The sequence below is a fragment of the Labrus mixtus genome, chromosome 23 (genome assembly GCF_963584025.1).
Source record: "Labrus mixtus chromosome 23, fLabMix1.1, whole genome shotgun sequence".
In the NCBI taxonomy this organism is placed as follows: Eukaryota; Metazoa; Chordata; class Actinopteri; order Labriformes; family Labridae; genus Labrus; species Labrus mixtus.
The window spans coordinates 13,440,868-13,457,236 of record NC_083634.1 but is presented as its reverse complement, the minus strand read 5'-3'; the positions used below and the strand labels follow the sequence as shown (position 1 = coordinate 13,457,236).

Sequence of the window (16,369 nt, the reverse complement as noted above, 5' to 3'; positions counted from 1 at the left end):
ATCTTTAATGAAAATGTTCAATGCATTGTTGTTCCTTACGTTTTTGACAGCAGCTTCTCCTCCTGTACACAGTGAAGCTATCTCAAAAATGTATTTTTGTTTTGGTTTGTAAAAGAATACAATGTGGTCCTTTCTCCCTTCTAAGTATGAAAGTGACAAAGTGTAAAGTAAGTTGGTGATAGCCTACTTAATGCTTCCTTGTTACAGGTTGACCTGCTGTTCTTGGGAGACTAGCTTGCGTACTCATTTAAAAGGGAACAAAGATGAAGTTGACACTGAATCTTATCCCTTGTTGCTTTTTAATTATAAAAAACTTTTGAACTGGTTACAAACTGGTAATAAACAAGCTAGCAGACTAGCTTGCTAGCAGTAGCACTACTTCAGCTGCCCTTTTCTTGCATGTTGGAGCCCCCTTTCTGCAAAGTGTTATTTGCTGTACACTATGGCAACTATTTTACTCTGTACATCATTTGAAGTGTTGGAAGCTCATACTGTTAAAATTAAATTTTGCTGTTTAAATTTTGTAGTTGTATAAATGTAGGGTGCCTGTATTGTTATCAATTTTATAGTTCTATATTAAGCAGAACCTGAATAAAATCAATGTATTTTGGAAAATCCTAACCGATATTACAAGGTAATAGAGCTTATTTCTTCACTCACTGAGTAATGTTTAGCTACAGCTATTGCTAGCAAGTAACCATGTTGTTGCTAATATCACTGTTTTAAAGGGAAGTTGCTGATAACAGTACCATTTGATAGTGTTAGCATGCTAGCTGCAATTCTCATGGTGTTGTGTTATTTTAGTTTTGTGTATCTTTAATAGCTAAGATGTTATAAAATATGTTGTTCTCTATCTAGAAATATGGCTTAGATGAAGCTCAAAACTTTCAAAATGAAGTGGTTCAGTGAAACAGTTGGCTAGGTTAAAAAACTGTTGCATCATCTTTGTGCTCCTCTTTTTTTCACTTCAACCTTTTTTAATGGACTTCCTCCATCTTCCCTGATATTAGCAATGACTAAAGGGACTACGGTGTTATCATAACCGATTGAAACGATGGTCAAATCTACAAAATATGATAGCTGTGTCCGTATGTGGACAATCAGATACCCTAATCTTGCGTGCTTTCCTCATGCAACCTGATACCCCGGCCTGCCCCTGAGTGAAACAACAATGCACGACATCCTCCTTTTTCTCACTTCAATTTATTCATGGATTATTGTTCAAACTTTCAGGAGACACCTCCAGCGATGTTGTGGTTTAGAGCTGGCTCCGAGTGAGTGTCAGTCAAACACATTAATTTCCTCCTCGGGTGTTTGGTTTTCGACTCTGGGCACATCATCGATGCCACAGTTTATTTTCTGTAGTCATACATTTGCAAATATGAGAAGGGTTTTGTCTGAAAGCAAATATCAGAAGGTTATGGATTAAGAGTGAAAGGGGGTATCATTTCTGTGTGTACATGGAAACGTGCACGTCCCAATCTTACCCTGCTGGCACCACAAAATACTCTGGTGTTAAGTGGATGGTTAAGTGTTTGTGCATGTGGATGTGTGTTTCAGATAATTTTCCAATATGACGAATGTACAGAAACCCCTCTACCAGGGCAAACATGCCAGGTCCCATTCTCAGTTGCTAGTTTAGACTTTAAGACAGGTTTGCTGTGTATACCTCAAGTATTGAAAGTGTGTATGTGTGTGCGTGTGCTGGTTAAGTGCGGAGACATCCGCTGCGATGTTGTGATTAGGGTTGCTGGCTATTTGCTCTGGAGTGCAGCACATTCCTCGCAGCCTTAATTGATAGCAATTATGTGGTTTTTGATTTGGTGTTTGATTGGGAGACGGATTCGAAGTCCTGATTTTGAAGGGCACAGACTTTTTATTGTCTTTGGAACGTCAGGGTTTGAAATGCCTGAATGATAGCCTGCTACCCTGTAAGTCACATCAAGGGGGAACCAGCGGGTTGGCACCAACTCTGTCTGCTCTCTTTTCTTTCTTTTTTTTTTTTTTTTTTTTTTTTTTTTACTTCTTCTCCCAGCTTTTGTTTTTGTGTCTTGAAATTGCAAAAAAGCTAAAACTGGAAAGTTACTCAGTCTACAGTATATTCCCTCTGTGCCAAGAGCTGTCCATCTTGCTGCTTGTTTTTCTTCAGAACCGGAGGAATTGTCCCTCCAGGGGACACCTGGCATGTTCCCCAGCCTCGACAGTGCAAATGTTCACCGGCTTAAGCTGCCAGATGTTATGAAAGGCTCTGTTGAAGTCAACCTTTAGCTCATAAATGAACAGAGTAAAGTCCCCATGGCTGAGAAGTCCATCCTGATACCTTTACTGACCAGACTGTGTCATCTGATTTACATGGCGCTCTCGCTTTTAACCCTTTGTAAAGCAAAACACAACCTGAGCTGGAAATTAGATCTCTTAAAGCACAAATGTTCAATATGCGGCCTGTGAGCCGAATCTCATCTTTAAGGATCTCAATCTGGCCCTTTTTTTTAACATTTAGGATCTAACTGTACAAGCTGTATAAGAAAGGGGAATTTATGAGATTTAAACTGAATATAATGACATTTATTTAATGGGTTATTTTGTTGTCTGTTTTTAAAAGATGGAACATTTTTAACTTTTGCAAAAAAGATCCTAATGAGGCATTGTGTTTATTTAAATGACCATCTTCCCTGTTTTCAAGGCTTTTCCAGTTTAACATAGAAGTTGTGACTGTTTGGCTCCTTGGAACTTTGCTGTTTCGTTTCCCTTTCAAAAAGCTCATGTGATGTTTTTGTGTTTCTCAATCTTGTTAAGATGTATTTTTGTCTCTCTGTGTACGCGTGGACATTCAAAGTTTTTCCTAACGATACTCATAAAACAGCATCGTCAAAACCCACATCAGAGCGTGGTTAGGATGCCGTAAACAAGGTCGCAGATTATATTTCTCTGTTTGACTGAGATCTTTTGACATTTCCACAAACAGAGCGCTGGCAGGACACGGAGCAAAGCTGTGCACGGCTAAAAAAGAATTGAGAAAGAGAGGAATGAGGAAAATGAAACGAGAGAAAGACGAGTTGAGAGGAGAAAAAAAGAGACTGAAATTTGAGAAATAAGGCGAAGAAATGGAAAGAATCAAAAGGGAGAGAAAATTGGTTAACAATTGTTGTCAGTCTGCCATTATTCTAAATCTTTGACTGTGTCTGTCTCTTACAGACACACACACACACACACACACACATACACACAAACGTGTGAAGCTGTGAAGCTGCAGCTGGCCCAGCTCCTTGTTTGAACTAGCACGCTTGACTGAGGCCCATTTATTGATTGGCTAGTGCGCCAGACCTGAAGACTCATGGGGCTCGGATCTCCCCCCCCAAATTACTCCCCCACACACAAAAACACACGTACACACACACACACACACACACTCTCTTCTGGTCCTCCTCCTCCTCTACCTCCCTCCCTTTCCCCTTCCCCAAGTTTTACTCCTGAGGAAGAACAGGAGCGAGTCAGAGAGGAGACGGCAGCCAGACAGGACACACAGAGTGACACAGAGAGGCGGGCATCGCACATCAGGCTCACACACGACACACACACACACACACACACACACATTCAGAAACTGGAGTGATTGACTGACACGCTTTAAAAAGGGCATGGAGCAAGATTTTCTGTCATGCAGGCTACTGGTGACAGCTCTTCTCATCCTGGTATTGTAATTTTTACTTCTTTCTTTCCATCTTTCCATCCTGTACAACACGGTTCATTTGGTGATATTTTTGTCTTCCAGGCTTCATTTGATTATGAATTTTCACAACATAAATATTTACATGTTTATTTCTCACAACAACAAATTTGATCAGAAGTCCCTGTATTATTTTGAAGTGTGTATGCATGAACAGGTTGCAGGATGCTGTGACCTTTTGCAGAAGAAATCTTCAGATCTGTCAAAACCAGCGTTTAACAAGGTGCTTAGTGTTATTGACTCTGGCCTCCTCTGTGTTTTTGATCAGAGTCTTCAAAGTAGACTTTTATAAACCTCATGTGCAGGTGAAAGGTTGGGTCCCCTTCTTGCATTGCTGTGGCTGCTTCGCTTGCAGAGCGACGGTGACTAAAATCCTGTGCAACGCTGAGCGCACCAAAAGGGATTCAGCAGATGTCTTGCTGCCTGAAAAGGCCATCGTGTGTGTATTGACACAGCCAGTGAAGAAAAAAAAAAAAAAAAAAGCCACCGGAGTCGGGTTTCTTTCCTTTTTCAAGGAGTTTTCCATCTTTAAGGAAAATGTCTTTAGTCTCAGCTGCTGACAGGTGACTCAAATAGAATCTGTCTTTCAGGATAACATAGAAGCTAGAGCTCTCTGCTCCTTTATCATGTGCTCATTTCCTCTTTTGCACTTGATGTGAAAACATTGGATTTTGGGTCCATCATTCAAGAAGAGAAAGAGTAGAAATATGTAGAATGTACTTCTTGTAAATATTGTCTCTTTAGGTGCAGATAAAACCCTAGAGTGGAATCAGAGGTGTTGTGACGGAGTATTAGGATGCTCCAAGTGGAAATCCAAGCCTTGTGTTTATTGGATTCAAATCCCAGCAGGACAGGGGCTGACTAGCTGAGCTTTGTGCCTTCATTGAGAACAATAGCAGCACGATCAGCCAAACATCCTCCTCATCTTCATCCCTCATCCACCCCCCCTTCCTTTTTCCTCACCATCCTTGTTACGCCTCTGGTTCTTTTGGCTTTGCAACACACAGCTCCCAGCTGTAATTGAGTGAGAAATTCACTGATTGCTTTTCAAAGGAGAAATAAGGTGGTGCCCGAAGCACAGCCTGTGTTTATTTATCGTGGATCCAAACATTTGAATAGTTGGCGCGTGCAGAAAGTAGCGCTGTTGCCGATATGTTTGGCTGTATGCTCTGTTGGCTGCATGTTTAGGTTCTTGCTGTTCCTCAGGCGTCATCAGCACTGACAGCCATTTATTTAAGTCCCCTTGCACTTTTAATAATGTGCTACAAAGTGTACGGCATGGGTGTTTTTTGCCTCCGTGGCCCAAAGAAAATAATCAAGGTGGTAATATTATCATCTATCTAAAAGATCCATTCATCTTTGTAGATGAAGCACAATACTGTGCTGTTAGGAAAAGGGCAATATGGGTTAAAAAAAGAAGAAGAAAAACTTGGCCTATCCTGTGATTTTCCCTCAAAATGTCAATGCTGTGTGTTTGAAATTTAAGACTGGACATTCACTGTAAGCTGTTTGTCCGCTCAGCAGGGGTAAATCTTTTTATGAGCAGGTGTTACACATAAAGCTCTCTCCCATATTCAGTGTGTTCAGGGTGAGTAGGCTTGTTGTGCCTCACATTTCATTCCTAATCTGCAGGATTTTGCACTTTTAAGTCCCGGTCAAAAACTCTGCAGGATGTGCAGGCGCTAAACAGCCAGCCGTGGTGGGAGGCTGTCTAAAGGGCACAAAAGCTGCAGTTCTGCAATGTTGACGTATTCTTTTATGGATTAAAACTAAAGGAAGCCTAGGTGTTGAGGTTATTGTGGAAAAGGAACATTTGCTCTTTTTATAGCAATCTATTCAATGTCATGGCCTTTTTATCTGGTGAATGGCGGACTATTTTAATGAATGTTTTTGCACCTCCAAATTCTTGCACCATAGGAGGCAGATGATTTATCCGTGTGTTTGCTCCAAGTTCAAAGTCTTTTCATAATCAAGGTCTTCTTCCATTCTGCATGTATAGAACCCAGTTTTTCTTCAGACTCCTAGTCCTTAACAGCCTTGGAGCGAAATACCTCCACCAAGCTATACTCTCTCCTTGTTCTAGATAATAAAAGTCATTTATTTTCCTTCTTCAATTGAGCCTGGTTTTCAGAAAACACAGCTCACTTACTTCATTCAGTCCGTTCTAAATTAAAAGCCAAGATAAAGAAACATAAGTGAAATTGAGCTGTAGATGAAATAAACACCTTCTTTACAACAAGGTGAGTCAATCCAGTCAATTTTAATCAGAGCACATATAAGACCTTGAAAGGCAGAGAGAGCTTTAAAGATAGACAGTTGGAGAACATATCACTTCTTTGGCTGTCAATCTACTTTTGAGAAACATGTCCTCGCAGTCAAAAAATTAAACTTCTCTTAATATTTGTTTTGGATTCTGCTGCTCTGTCCCTGCCTCTTCTGCCAAATACAGAATGATGCAATTAACAGAAAGAGGAATACAGAGGGAGGATCAAAGTTTAAAACGGGATTAATATTTCAAGATCCTAAGGATGTGTCAGACATTTGAAATATCCAAAGGGTCAACATCAATAGGTTTTGATTAATTCCTCTTTTAGTCCCTCTCATCCTGTCACATGCATTTATGTGTGATTTTCTGCAGCTCCTGGAATGTAGTTAAATGGAGCAGGTTTGATATTTCCTCGTCTTACAGAGAAGCTGCCTCAAATGGAGAGAAAGCAAAAGTTTATTTTCCTTCAAAAAGGAGACTACATCATTGACATACCAAATAAAAAAAAGACAATATTGTCGCTTTGGTTTGTATTGATGAGGGGATTAAAGTGAAACAAAGACAGTATAACACATGGACATACTCTCAATGACATCACCCTTTTTTCGCTGAAGTGGAGTTTTGAAGCCGATCGATGGTAGTCGCCATATTGCATATCCATACCTAACATTCGGAGAATCTATAAATGGGTAAAGAGGTGGAGCTGAGGCAGGCCTTTAGCCTCCTGGCGATCAGCTACAAGGCATTCAGCCATGCCTTTTTTTTGCACAACTTAATAGAATCAAAATGGAAGGATGTTATAAAACAAATTCACTCCCCATGCAGTTTTTACAAATAAAGAAATGAACTATACTGACCAAAATAATTTTTTTGACCAGGCTGTAAACCTGTTTATTTCAGCTGTAAAAATTGGCTTTTTAATATGGAACCTGATTGTAATTCCTTGGCTCTTGCGGTCTGCCTCAAGTGGACACTTAGGGAACTTTTTTTTGTACTTCTGCATTGGCTACATTTGTCAACATCATGGATGGCTGCTTGAAATTAAAATGAGATGTGGACACTGTTTAAGGATTTCCATGTTAGATAACTCTTCGCGTCTTTCTCTTGGCTGTGCAGAGCTCTCGGACGGCTCGATCGGAGGAGGACAGAGACACCCTGTGGGATGCCTGGGGCTCATGGAGTGAATGCTCCCGTACCTGTGGAGGAGGCGCCTCATACTCCCTCAGAAGATGCCTCAGTTCCAAGTAAGGCCACACATCAGCCTGATTAAAAACGGAAAAGAATACTGTATGTGTGACAGTTAAGAAGGCCAACACTCACAACACCAAGCTGCATGGAAAATATTACATTTAGAGAAACAAATGGGCTGATGCTTTATTTTCCAATATACTTCTTTAAATGACAAATTTCACTCAAAATGAATCACTATTGCTCAAGAATATAATTGAGTGACATCTGTAAATCCAATTTACTGACATCTTTTAGTACTCTTGACCCTTATTATACACGTTTAATTAGAGCATACCTTTATTACACCTTCAGTAATCTCAGGGATTATCCATTATTGGTGAAATTTAAAAGTGGCTTCTGTAAATTTAAAGAAAGCATAGACACAATGGTGTATTAAGAGAACTAGAAACATATGCAAGTACAGAACTCACTAATTGATTCTATGCAGTATGTCTGTCTTAAGACGCTTACTCCAGGAGTGGAGGACAGAGGGTGCTTTGAATATGTAAAATTTCAAGTTAGAGAACCCCATTGACATCCAGCTAAATGGAACCATCCCATGGACAATCTGTAACTGTGTGTTCGAACACAATCCGAAGTAATCTCCTCTTTTAGAGAGCAACGTCTTGACTGGGGTTGGACTGGTTTTCATTAAAGTGCCATATCATTTCTTTAAGATTCATGGGGGGATGGGTGGTTGCTCTCGGCTGTTCTGCCAAATAAATCCAGACAGCGTCCCGAGTAGTGTGAGTAAATCTCGCCAAGCGCTTCGTTCCCATGGGCAGCAATGGGCTTGTTCCAAATACGTATAAATGTTATGAGCCCCTGAAGGGTCCACTGAGATCAGTTGCCCATCTACCTACTAAACTCTCTAGACAGACAAGAAATGAGGCTAAATCTTGAAATCATCAGCATCAATAAGGATCAGATTTTCAGACATTTTTTGCTCATGTTCTAGAATAACAATCAATATCCTTGGTCAAAGTACATGCCACTTTCAATAACTGTTTTGCTGTGATAAAGCATGGGTCTTTAAGAAATAAAAAAACCCTCATTGGTTGGAGCCCCACTGCTCATCATCTTTCTTTTAATCCTGGGACAAAGGGGAACTTTCACTTTGGATTCCCTGGCTCGTTCATCCTCTAGACATAGACGCCTGGTTATTTAGGCTCCCAAGTTGCCCCAGTGGGCTTCAAAATACAACTATGAGGCCAAGGGTACAGGACAAAGTGGTCAATTACTGATGGATTTAAAGGGACGGATCGAGTGAGAGGGTATGTTTTCCAGGAAAGGTTGTCACATTTATAGCCTGGGAAATAGCTGAAGGGTGACTTCACTGCATTCCTCTTCTTTACAGTTCCACAAATATATTTCTTACTCACTAAAGGTGGCCAAAGTCACCTCTGTTTCACCGTTGGGGGCTTCAATGGGAGCTGCAGCAGTGACAAGAGCAGACAACGAACTCGTAAAACATAGACAAACTGACAAAACGGGGCCAATAGCACCTTAGGTAACAACTGAAATGTTCTATAATACGATTTGAATGTCCAAAAAACATCAGTCAATCCACACTGGTATTGGCTTAACGCTATAAGGCTGTCAAAACCTCAAACTCCAAGTGCCAGACCCCCATGTGCTGCACAGTAAACATTGAGGTCAATGGCTTTTTGAGGAGTTCTTTTCATGATATCAGCAGCAGTCATTTCTCTCCGCTTGCCCAGAATTTTTTGGTCAGGCAAACCTCAGAATGCTACTGGCTGTAAAAGCAATTGGAGTGTTAAGAGGTGTTTGGGGTTTGAGCTCCGTGTGGGACGTCGAAAGTGGGTGTATGTGTAGACGTTAACGTTCATATAAGTCCAGACAAGATACGTTCTGCAAGCTTGCGTGTCCTTTGGCTGCAGCAGTAATGTATGTGGCAATCATTGGACTCTCCGTCCCATCTTATCCCACCTTACCCTGCTGTTGCGTGGGAATGAGGGAGCAGTAGCCTGGAAGCTGGTGGCAGATCAAACAGGGCCATTAAAAAAGCCCAGCACAAGGCCCCTTATGTGTGTGTGTGTGTGTGTGTGTGTGTGTGTGTGTGTGTGTGTGTGTGTTACTTTGGAAAGAGAGGCTGGAAATGGGCCTGCAACACCCTCCAAACCAATACCACTCCAACTCTCTGACCTTTAAACACATAAACACACACACACACACACACACACACACACACACACACACACACACACACACACGCGCACATACGTTGGTCCCACAGCTAAAGCAGAGAGACTAAGTCAACCTCCCAAAATGTCACATGCAAAGTACAGACTAAACACAGATCGCCTGGCCCTCATTAGTCCAACCCCCCCACAACACACTTCACTTGATCACAATCTCCATTATTAACAACGGCATAGCTGGTTTGAAGCAAGTGTGGACATATGGATTGGGTGTCATGGCAAGAGAAAGCTCTGTTTCATTATTTATGAGGCTTATGGTTGGCAACCACTTCAAATATCAGTCTTTTTTTTGCTATTTCTTTTCATAAAAAACAAGCCAACCTTAGTGGCATTTGTCTTAGTTTAAAATATTTAAAGAGTCATGTACCCTATTGTCAGCCTTCCACCATCAAGAAAATTATGATGAGCAAGGGTAGAGAACATCCCAAAAACTGCTCATTGCTAGTAATGAGGATGTTTTCACTGCATCACTGAATTGCAGAAATTACGGGTCGTGCCTTTAATGACTGTGGCATTTTGGAATTCCTGTGTTTATGTCTATCTTTAAATGGTGTGGTAGTTAAAAGTGAATTTTCTCAAAGGCAATGACTTATTAAGTTGCTCTAATTAACTCAGACTGGGCAACTTGATTATGTGTTTGACTTTACAGTATATAGACCACCCTCTGTGTTCTCACAACAACTCCCTTCTCTCTCATTGCCACTGAGTCCATATCGTGCCAGGATCAACAACAATAATCTGAACAGATTATATCAAAACAAGCTCATTACATGTAGGGATTTTAGAATCAAGAATAAAAGGCAATTAAACTCTTAATATTGAAGTAAAAGGAGGAAGTTTATCCCTCGTTGTTTCTCTAGGGATTGGGCGCAAATATTTCCAGGAGGACGCAATATACCAAAATCAGTACACAAAATATGAAGCTCTAAGAAGGTACAAACTTTGTGATTTTAATTTTAAAGTGCCAAGAATGTCTTTTTTTTCCCTCAAGATATTGTTTCCTTTATTGGATAGGACAGCTGAAGTTAGACAGAAAATGCTTGGAGGAGAGAGTCGGGGACCACATGCAGCAAAGGGCCATGGTCAGATTCAAAACCACGCCCCCCTTCATCAAGCCTCTGTTCATGGGGAACGTGACATAACCACTTGGCTATTGGGTGCCCCCACACAGCGTGTCTTAAATGTAACAAGACGAAGAGTCTTCAGCCAACCAGTTAAAGCTGACAGATATGTTTAGTCTTGTGGGCACTTGGGATTTTTTCATAACCTGGATCGATTGCAGAAGTCATTCTGACACGAGACAAGAGGCGTGGTCAGTTTTGTTTGGATACATGTGAACACAGCTATCGCACTCTGATGCCGAACAAGACAAGTGAGTCGAGGTTGCCTAAAAAAAGTGTAAACCCTAATCAACCTAAGGTGTAAATGTATCATTTTATCATCTGAATATGAACAAAGCAAACAAGTTATAAGCTGCAAGTTAAAATTTTAAGTGATGAACCATAAGATGAACCATGAGTACTTGAAAAATATTTCATGACAATCTAGTCAAGTCATTGCAGACATGCCCCTGTAGATTTTCTAACTAAAAGAAATGGTTCCTGTTTGTGCTTATAGCCTTTTAACGTCCAAGTACTCGCCTTCGATTGCATGACTACTCTCAATTTCCCTGAACTGAACAAGAGCCTGAGCTCACAGCTTGAGCACATTTTAGGCACAACAAAATGAGCCACATTTTAACATGCCCACTGGCCTCAACACTACCAAGGTTATGATAGAAGTTATAGACCCTGGATGCAATTACTTTCAATCTAGTGAGAAAGGATGATGACATATACTGTATGTGGACGTTACGAGCAAGACGCATTTTATTTTATGCAATATTTTTAGAAGTTATGACTATAACATTTTTTTATTGCTACAATAGATTTGAGTTAGAAGGATGGCGTTATTGGCATGCCAGATTGAAGTTTTACTCTTTATACAGTCATTTGTATAGTTGATGGATGATGAATCCCTGTAGTCGTGTCTCATGTGCATATTTTGTAGAAAAGAGTAAGGTAATAGTCTTTGAGTTATTGGTTTATTAGCTAAAGGAATTTTGGTATTACAACCACGTTCCTTTTCCTCAATCTAAAAAGACGCCATGATGAATCTCTAGTCAAGCTCTACTTCTGCTTAGCTTCCAGTTTGTAGCTTTCTAAGTCAAGAGGAAATGAAAAAGAAAATTCATTATCTTCCCTTTTGACTTGTCCCTCTGATTCCAATCTTTGCTATCTGTCTCTCAACTCTTGGTTTTTGAAAGTATCTTGTTTGGGTTTAAGCCCCATGACCTGCTGTTTAGCTTGGCAAAGGTGACTGTCTGGATTCGTCACAGGGTCTAATGTTCTTGCCATGCCACACACTCCACATCCACTCCCTTCGCTCTCTGGAATAATATTGTAAAAAAAAAATTCTCAAGCCTCAGTTTATATGCGAGTCCAAATTCTGCAATGTTGCCTCCAATCATGATTCCAGATTAGCAAAGGACTGATGACACTGGAATTCCTCTTAAGTTCCGAAACTCAAAAAACGATCCTTTGATTAGTTTCCACTGGGGTCTTGGATAATTGGCCTATCATAGCCACCATCACTGGTTTATCATCATGCAGCTTCAAAGAAGTCAGGAATCCGAATTTTCAATAAGTGGTTAGCTCCATAATTCAGGCAAAGACAGTGTGGATTGTCATGCAAAGAGTCGAGATCCAAACTGTTCCAATCTGTTCAGCAGACACAGCTGGGACTGCAATCGTGTGCTGCTGCACTATTGTATGAACAGTGCTATGGTTTTATAAAGCAAAGATCTTTTAACTGATCTCTGAGACTGCCGAGAATTTCTAACAGGAAAAATAAGATATTTACTTATTTTCCCTTAGCTCCCCAACCCCAGATCTTGAATTTGTGAACATTTAAATGTGATTTTGTGCTCAGATCATATTGGCTAAAAATGAAAAGTATGGTAATGTTGGCTTTAACTCCAGTGCTTGGGTTCAGCCTCAAAGAAGTGCTAGCCTTCTTGTTGTTTTGTTATACCACCATTTTTACAAAAATCTTGAATACCAAATTTATTATAGATCGATAACACTTTAGGAACAATTACTTTGGAATCCAAGTACATCTGCATCTAATAGATAGTTGAATCATAGGATCGTGGGTTGCACAAATACTTACTGTAGGATTTCAGTTGATATTCAGCAACTCAAAAAGTTCAGAGAGTCAATGGTTAAGACACCAGCTGTCTTGGGGGAGGTACATTTTGAGTTAATTTGTTTTGTTTCATCATTCTTCCCCAAAGCATGAGTTAGAATCCTTGGAAGTGTTCTTGTTGTCTTTGTAGCATGACTAGCAATGTTGACTGCTGTTGGGCTTTGTCTGAACCAAGGAAAACGGTTCGTGTGGAGAGCAAAAAGCGTTAGATGCGTTTCACAACGTAATTCCCGAACTCAAAAGCAGTCATCATTAATGTCTTTAATTAGATATCTGCACAAAGGTACAGCTAACAATCATCTTTTAGATGTTTCTTGCCAACTCTAATCTCGCTTCTCAAGTTGCCAGCAGACTTTCAACAATGTTAACGCATGAAAACAGAAGTCTTGGCTCGAAGTCCTTTATTGCCAGTGGCTGGCTACACCAGAAGCCCGAAAAGTTGGCTGTTGCTCGAAAAGCTTTTGTCAGACAAGTCAGACATGAGTTTTGAGACTGCCCCAAAGCAACTTACAAAAACAAGCTCATTTTGTCTTCTGCAGGACCTGTGAAGGCCAGAACATCAAGTATCGCACATGCAGTAATGTGGTAAGTTGAGCAAACTGTCATTTTTAATGCTCAAGATTCCTGTTGTGTCAGAGAAAGTCTTACGATTTCTGACCACACATCTATTCTCCTTTGAACTTAATCAGAAAAATGGGTAAAATATTTGTTTTACCCTCAGGATTGTCCCCCAGATACTGGCGATTTCCGTGCCCAGCAGTGTTCAGCTCATGCAGATGTACGATACCAGGGTCAGTACCATGAATGGCTGCCTGTTTACAATGACCTGGACAACCCCTGCGCTCTCAAATGCAAAGCCAAGGACTCGGGCCTGTTGGTGGAGCTGGCGCCCAAGGTGCTGGATGGGACCCGCTGTTACACAGAGTCCTTAGACATGTGCATCAGCGGCGTCTGCCAGGTAGGAGAACGTCATTGAATAGGTCATATTTTTTTCGTTGAATTTAATAACTGTGGTGACACTTTGACGCCAAAATATAAATTCGTTTAGACAAAATAGAGAGGAAACCAATTCCCCCAGCCTTTGGTTTCAGTCTTTGGAAATGTTTGCTATTTTTAGGTCGGGGGCCAAACCAGACCTCTCAAAAACCAAAACTAAAACTGTTTTAAATAAAGTGTAATGAAGAAATCTGACAAATGCATCTTTCAGAGAGCAGTCTCCTACCGGTGTGATGTGAACAATCACAAGCTTATATAAAGTTTTATTGCAACTTGCAAAGTTTAAAGCTGTGAATGAAACTTCAATCATTTGATTTGAGTAAAAACAATCCTTTGAGAACTGTAGATACCATTTATTCATTTAAGGGTTTGATAAATAAATGTTGGGGGTGTAAAGCTTTGAGGCTCAAGGAAACAGCATTCTTAGATTAAAAGTGACTTATATACTTTGGTCAAACATTCTAAATAAACTTTTATGAAGAATAAATAACAAGGCTTATAAAAAGGGTCAACAATGGATAACTCTGTACAACATGCCAAAATAAGAATGTGTGAACTCGACAAACTGACCTAACACAATGAGATAAGTGGAATATTTATAAATATATGTGTAGGGGTCGAAAGCAACTAAATGCAAACCCCTCCTTCACCCTCATGACATTGAAGCACTTGGTAGATTCCAATAAGCTAGCTCCTACGTAAAAGTTTCCACTGCCTTTAGCAAGCAGCTGAAACTCAAAACAGAGGAACTAATGATTAATACAACAGAAATGCATGTGTCATCTTCCAGTGCAACAGTACACCAAATGCTCATAAACTTTAATGATTACGATCAAAAGTAATGAAAAAACAATGCCTAGCTTATCAAACTGGTCGTGTACCTTTTTGTGTGTGTGGTTTACCGCAAATGCGAATGAACTGTTGTTGCTGGGAAACTATTACATTGGAAGAATAGATGAAGGTTTAGTTACCCCGGTCTGACTGTACTCTTAAATTGTCCCAAACTTTAAGCCTCAGGTCAGGAAATGTCGAAATCTGAAATTTGTGGGGGAAAAAATAGATTTTGCTGTCAAATGCTGAGAATACAAGGCCATAAAAGGTCCAGGTTTTACAAAACAGATAATATTTTGTCCATTTATATATTCCTGTCAGCACATAATAATATATATTGGTTTACAAGCTGTGTCTGAACGATTTATTTAGACGCAAGAGCCAGAGAGTATATAAATCCATGGAAGAAATTTAGCACACAGCAGGTTGACTTCACAGTGCTAAAATCATGCCATCTGCTTTACAAATGAATACCAAATGAGAATACAATTTGAGATGTAGCCTTTGACTGACAGTTTACAATGCTTTCCTTTTTTTTTTCTTCTGGTTGATTTGAAAATACAACCCAAGGCACAGTGTGATCAGAGACACATGAGGGTTTGAATGCACTCTCTTACCATGCTAAGAATCACACTGTGGTCTCGGTTTTGTCTGACATTAATTGCACAAAAACTCCATCAATCAACTGTGGATGCTTGCAGATTAAGTTTAAGAGGAAACAGTTGGGAGCACTTTTGGAAAAATGCACGGCAAACTCAGAAGGGATGTTTTGCATTATCTTGGATATACAAACAATTACTGGTATGAATATGGAACAAAACCAGAGGGGTGTTTGGATCATTTGATTTTAATATTAACACGGCATCAAGACTGACATTTTTGTTCAATTAACCACATTTTGAAGAACCACGTTGTGATGCAGCTTGCCCCATTTGTCTCTATATTTCTTATTTTCTTATTGTATATATTTATTATATCTTATATTTATTGTATTATCCCCCCACCCTCCCACCCAAAAAAACCCCAACTATTCGAGTGAAGGCTTTATTATTTGTCGTTCAGTTTTCTCTCTATCTTCTATAGATTGTAGGTTGTGATCATGAGTTGGGGAGCACGGCAAAAGAGGACAACTGTGGTGTCTGCAACGGAGACGGCTCATCCTGCAGACTGGTGCGGGGACACTTCAAAACCCAGCATGCTTCAGGAAAAAGTAACCAATCCTCACCATATATTTTTTTATTTCAGAACAACTATCTAATCACTTGTGTCAAAGAGGTGCTCGGTGAACTCTGCACGTTAGGGTCAGTTCATTCACTGTGAACAGCCTGAGAACGAAAGCTGTAATTATGGGAAAATGTGAAAATATCCTCTGATTATGTCATGGTGATGTCATCAAGGTTATATCTTACATCATCAGAGACACTTGGAAATTCTACTTTTGCTCTACAGTATGTACCAACCCGATTTTTTTTGACCTTACATTTTAAAGAGGTAGTTGTGAACCAACCAAGCAGGCAGTATTTGATGAATAAGGCTGTTGAGTTGCATTATGGGTAGTGTAGGATCAAGTAATTTAGGATTTCTCAGCATCTGTTAATTTGATTTTTGACAATCTCTAGAGATGTCTCTTGCAAGTTCCTCTAAGTTTATTCAAGTGCGATACGAAGAACACTGGAGGGCCTTTTTGAAATCTTACTTTTTAGCTTTTTAAGTTATGAATCATGGTTTTACTTTTATCTGTTTTATAATATAAGTTGATATACAAAAATTAAAAAAGACTGTAGCACTTTCCATTCCTTTCTGTTTGCATTTGCTTTTGAAAGTTATATTCAAATAAACGTATTGCAGTGC

General features: G+C 39.9%; 1 protein-coding gene across 3 annotated transcripts in view; it reads left to right on the top strand.

The window, feature by feature from the left end:
* The window catches only part of adamtsl3 (ADAMTS-like 3), a 92,335-nt gene that overhangs the window by 56,014 nt on the left and 19,952 nt on the right, over positions 1-16,369 (top strand). For 2 of the 3 annotated variants that reach the window (XM_061031129.1, XM_061031128.1), the window contains exons 3-6: positions 7,110-7,237; positions 13,231-13,276; positions 13,413-13,649; positions 15,602-15,728. In XM_061031129.1, coding sequence (XP_060887112.1) covers positions 7,110-7,237; positions 13,231-13,276; positions 13,413-13,649; positions 15,602-15,728 — 538 coding nt within the window. Of the gene's footprint in view, positions 1-3,451; positions 3,693-7,109; positions 7,238-13,230; positions 13,277-13,412; positions 13,650-15,601; positions 15,729-16,369 lie in introns of those variants that run through there. The other variant, XM_061031130.1, reaches the window with a different exon arrangement.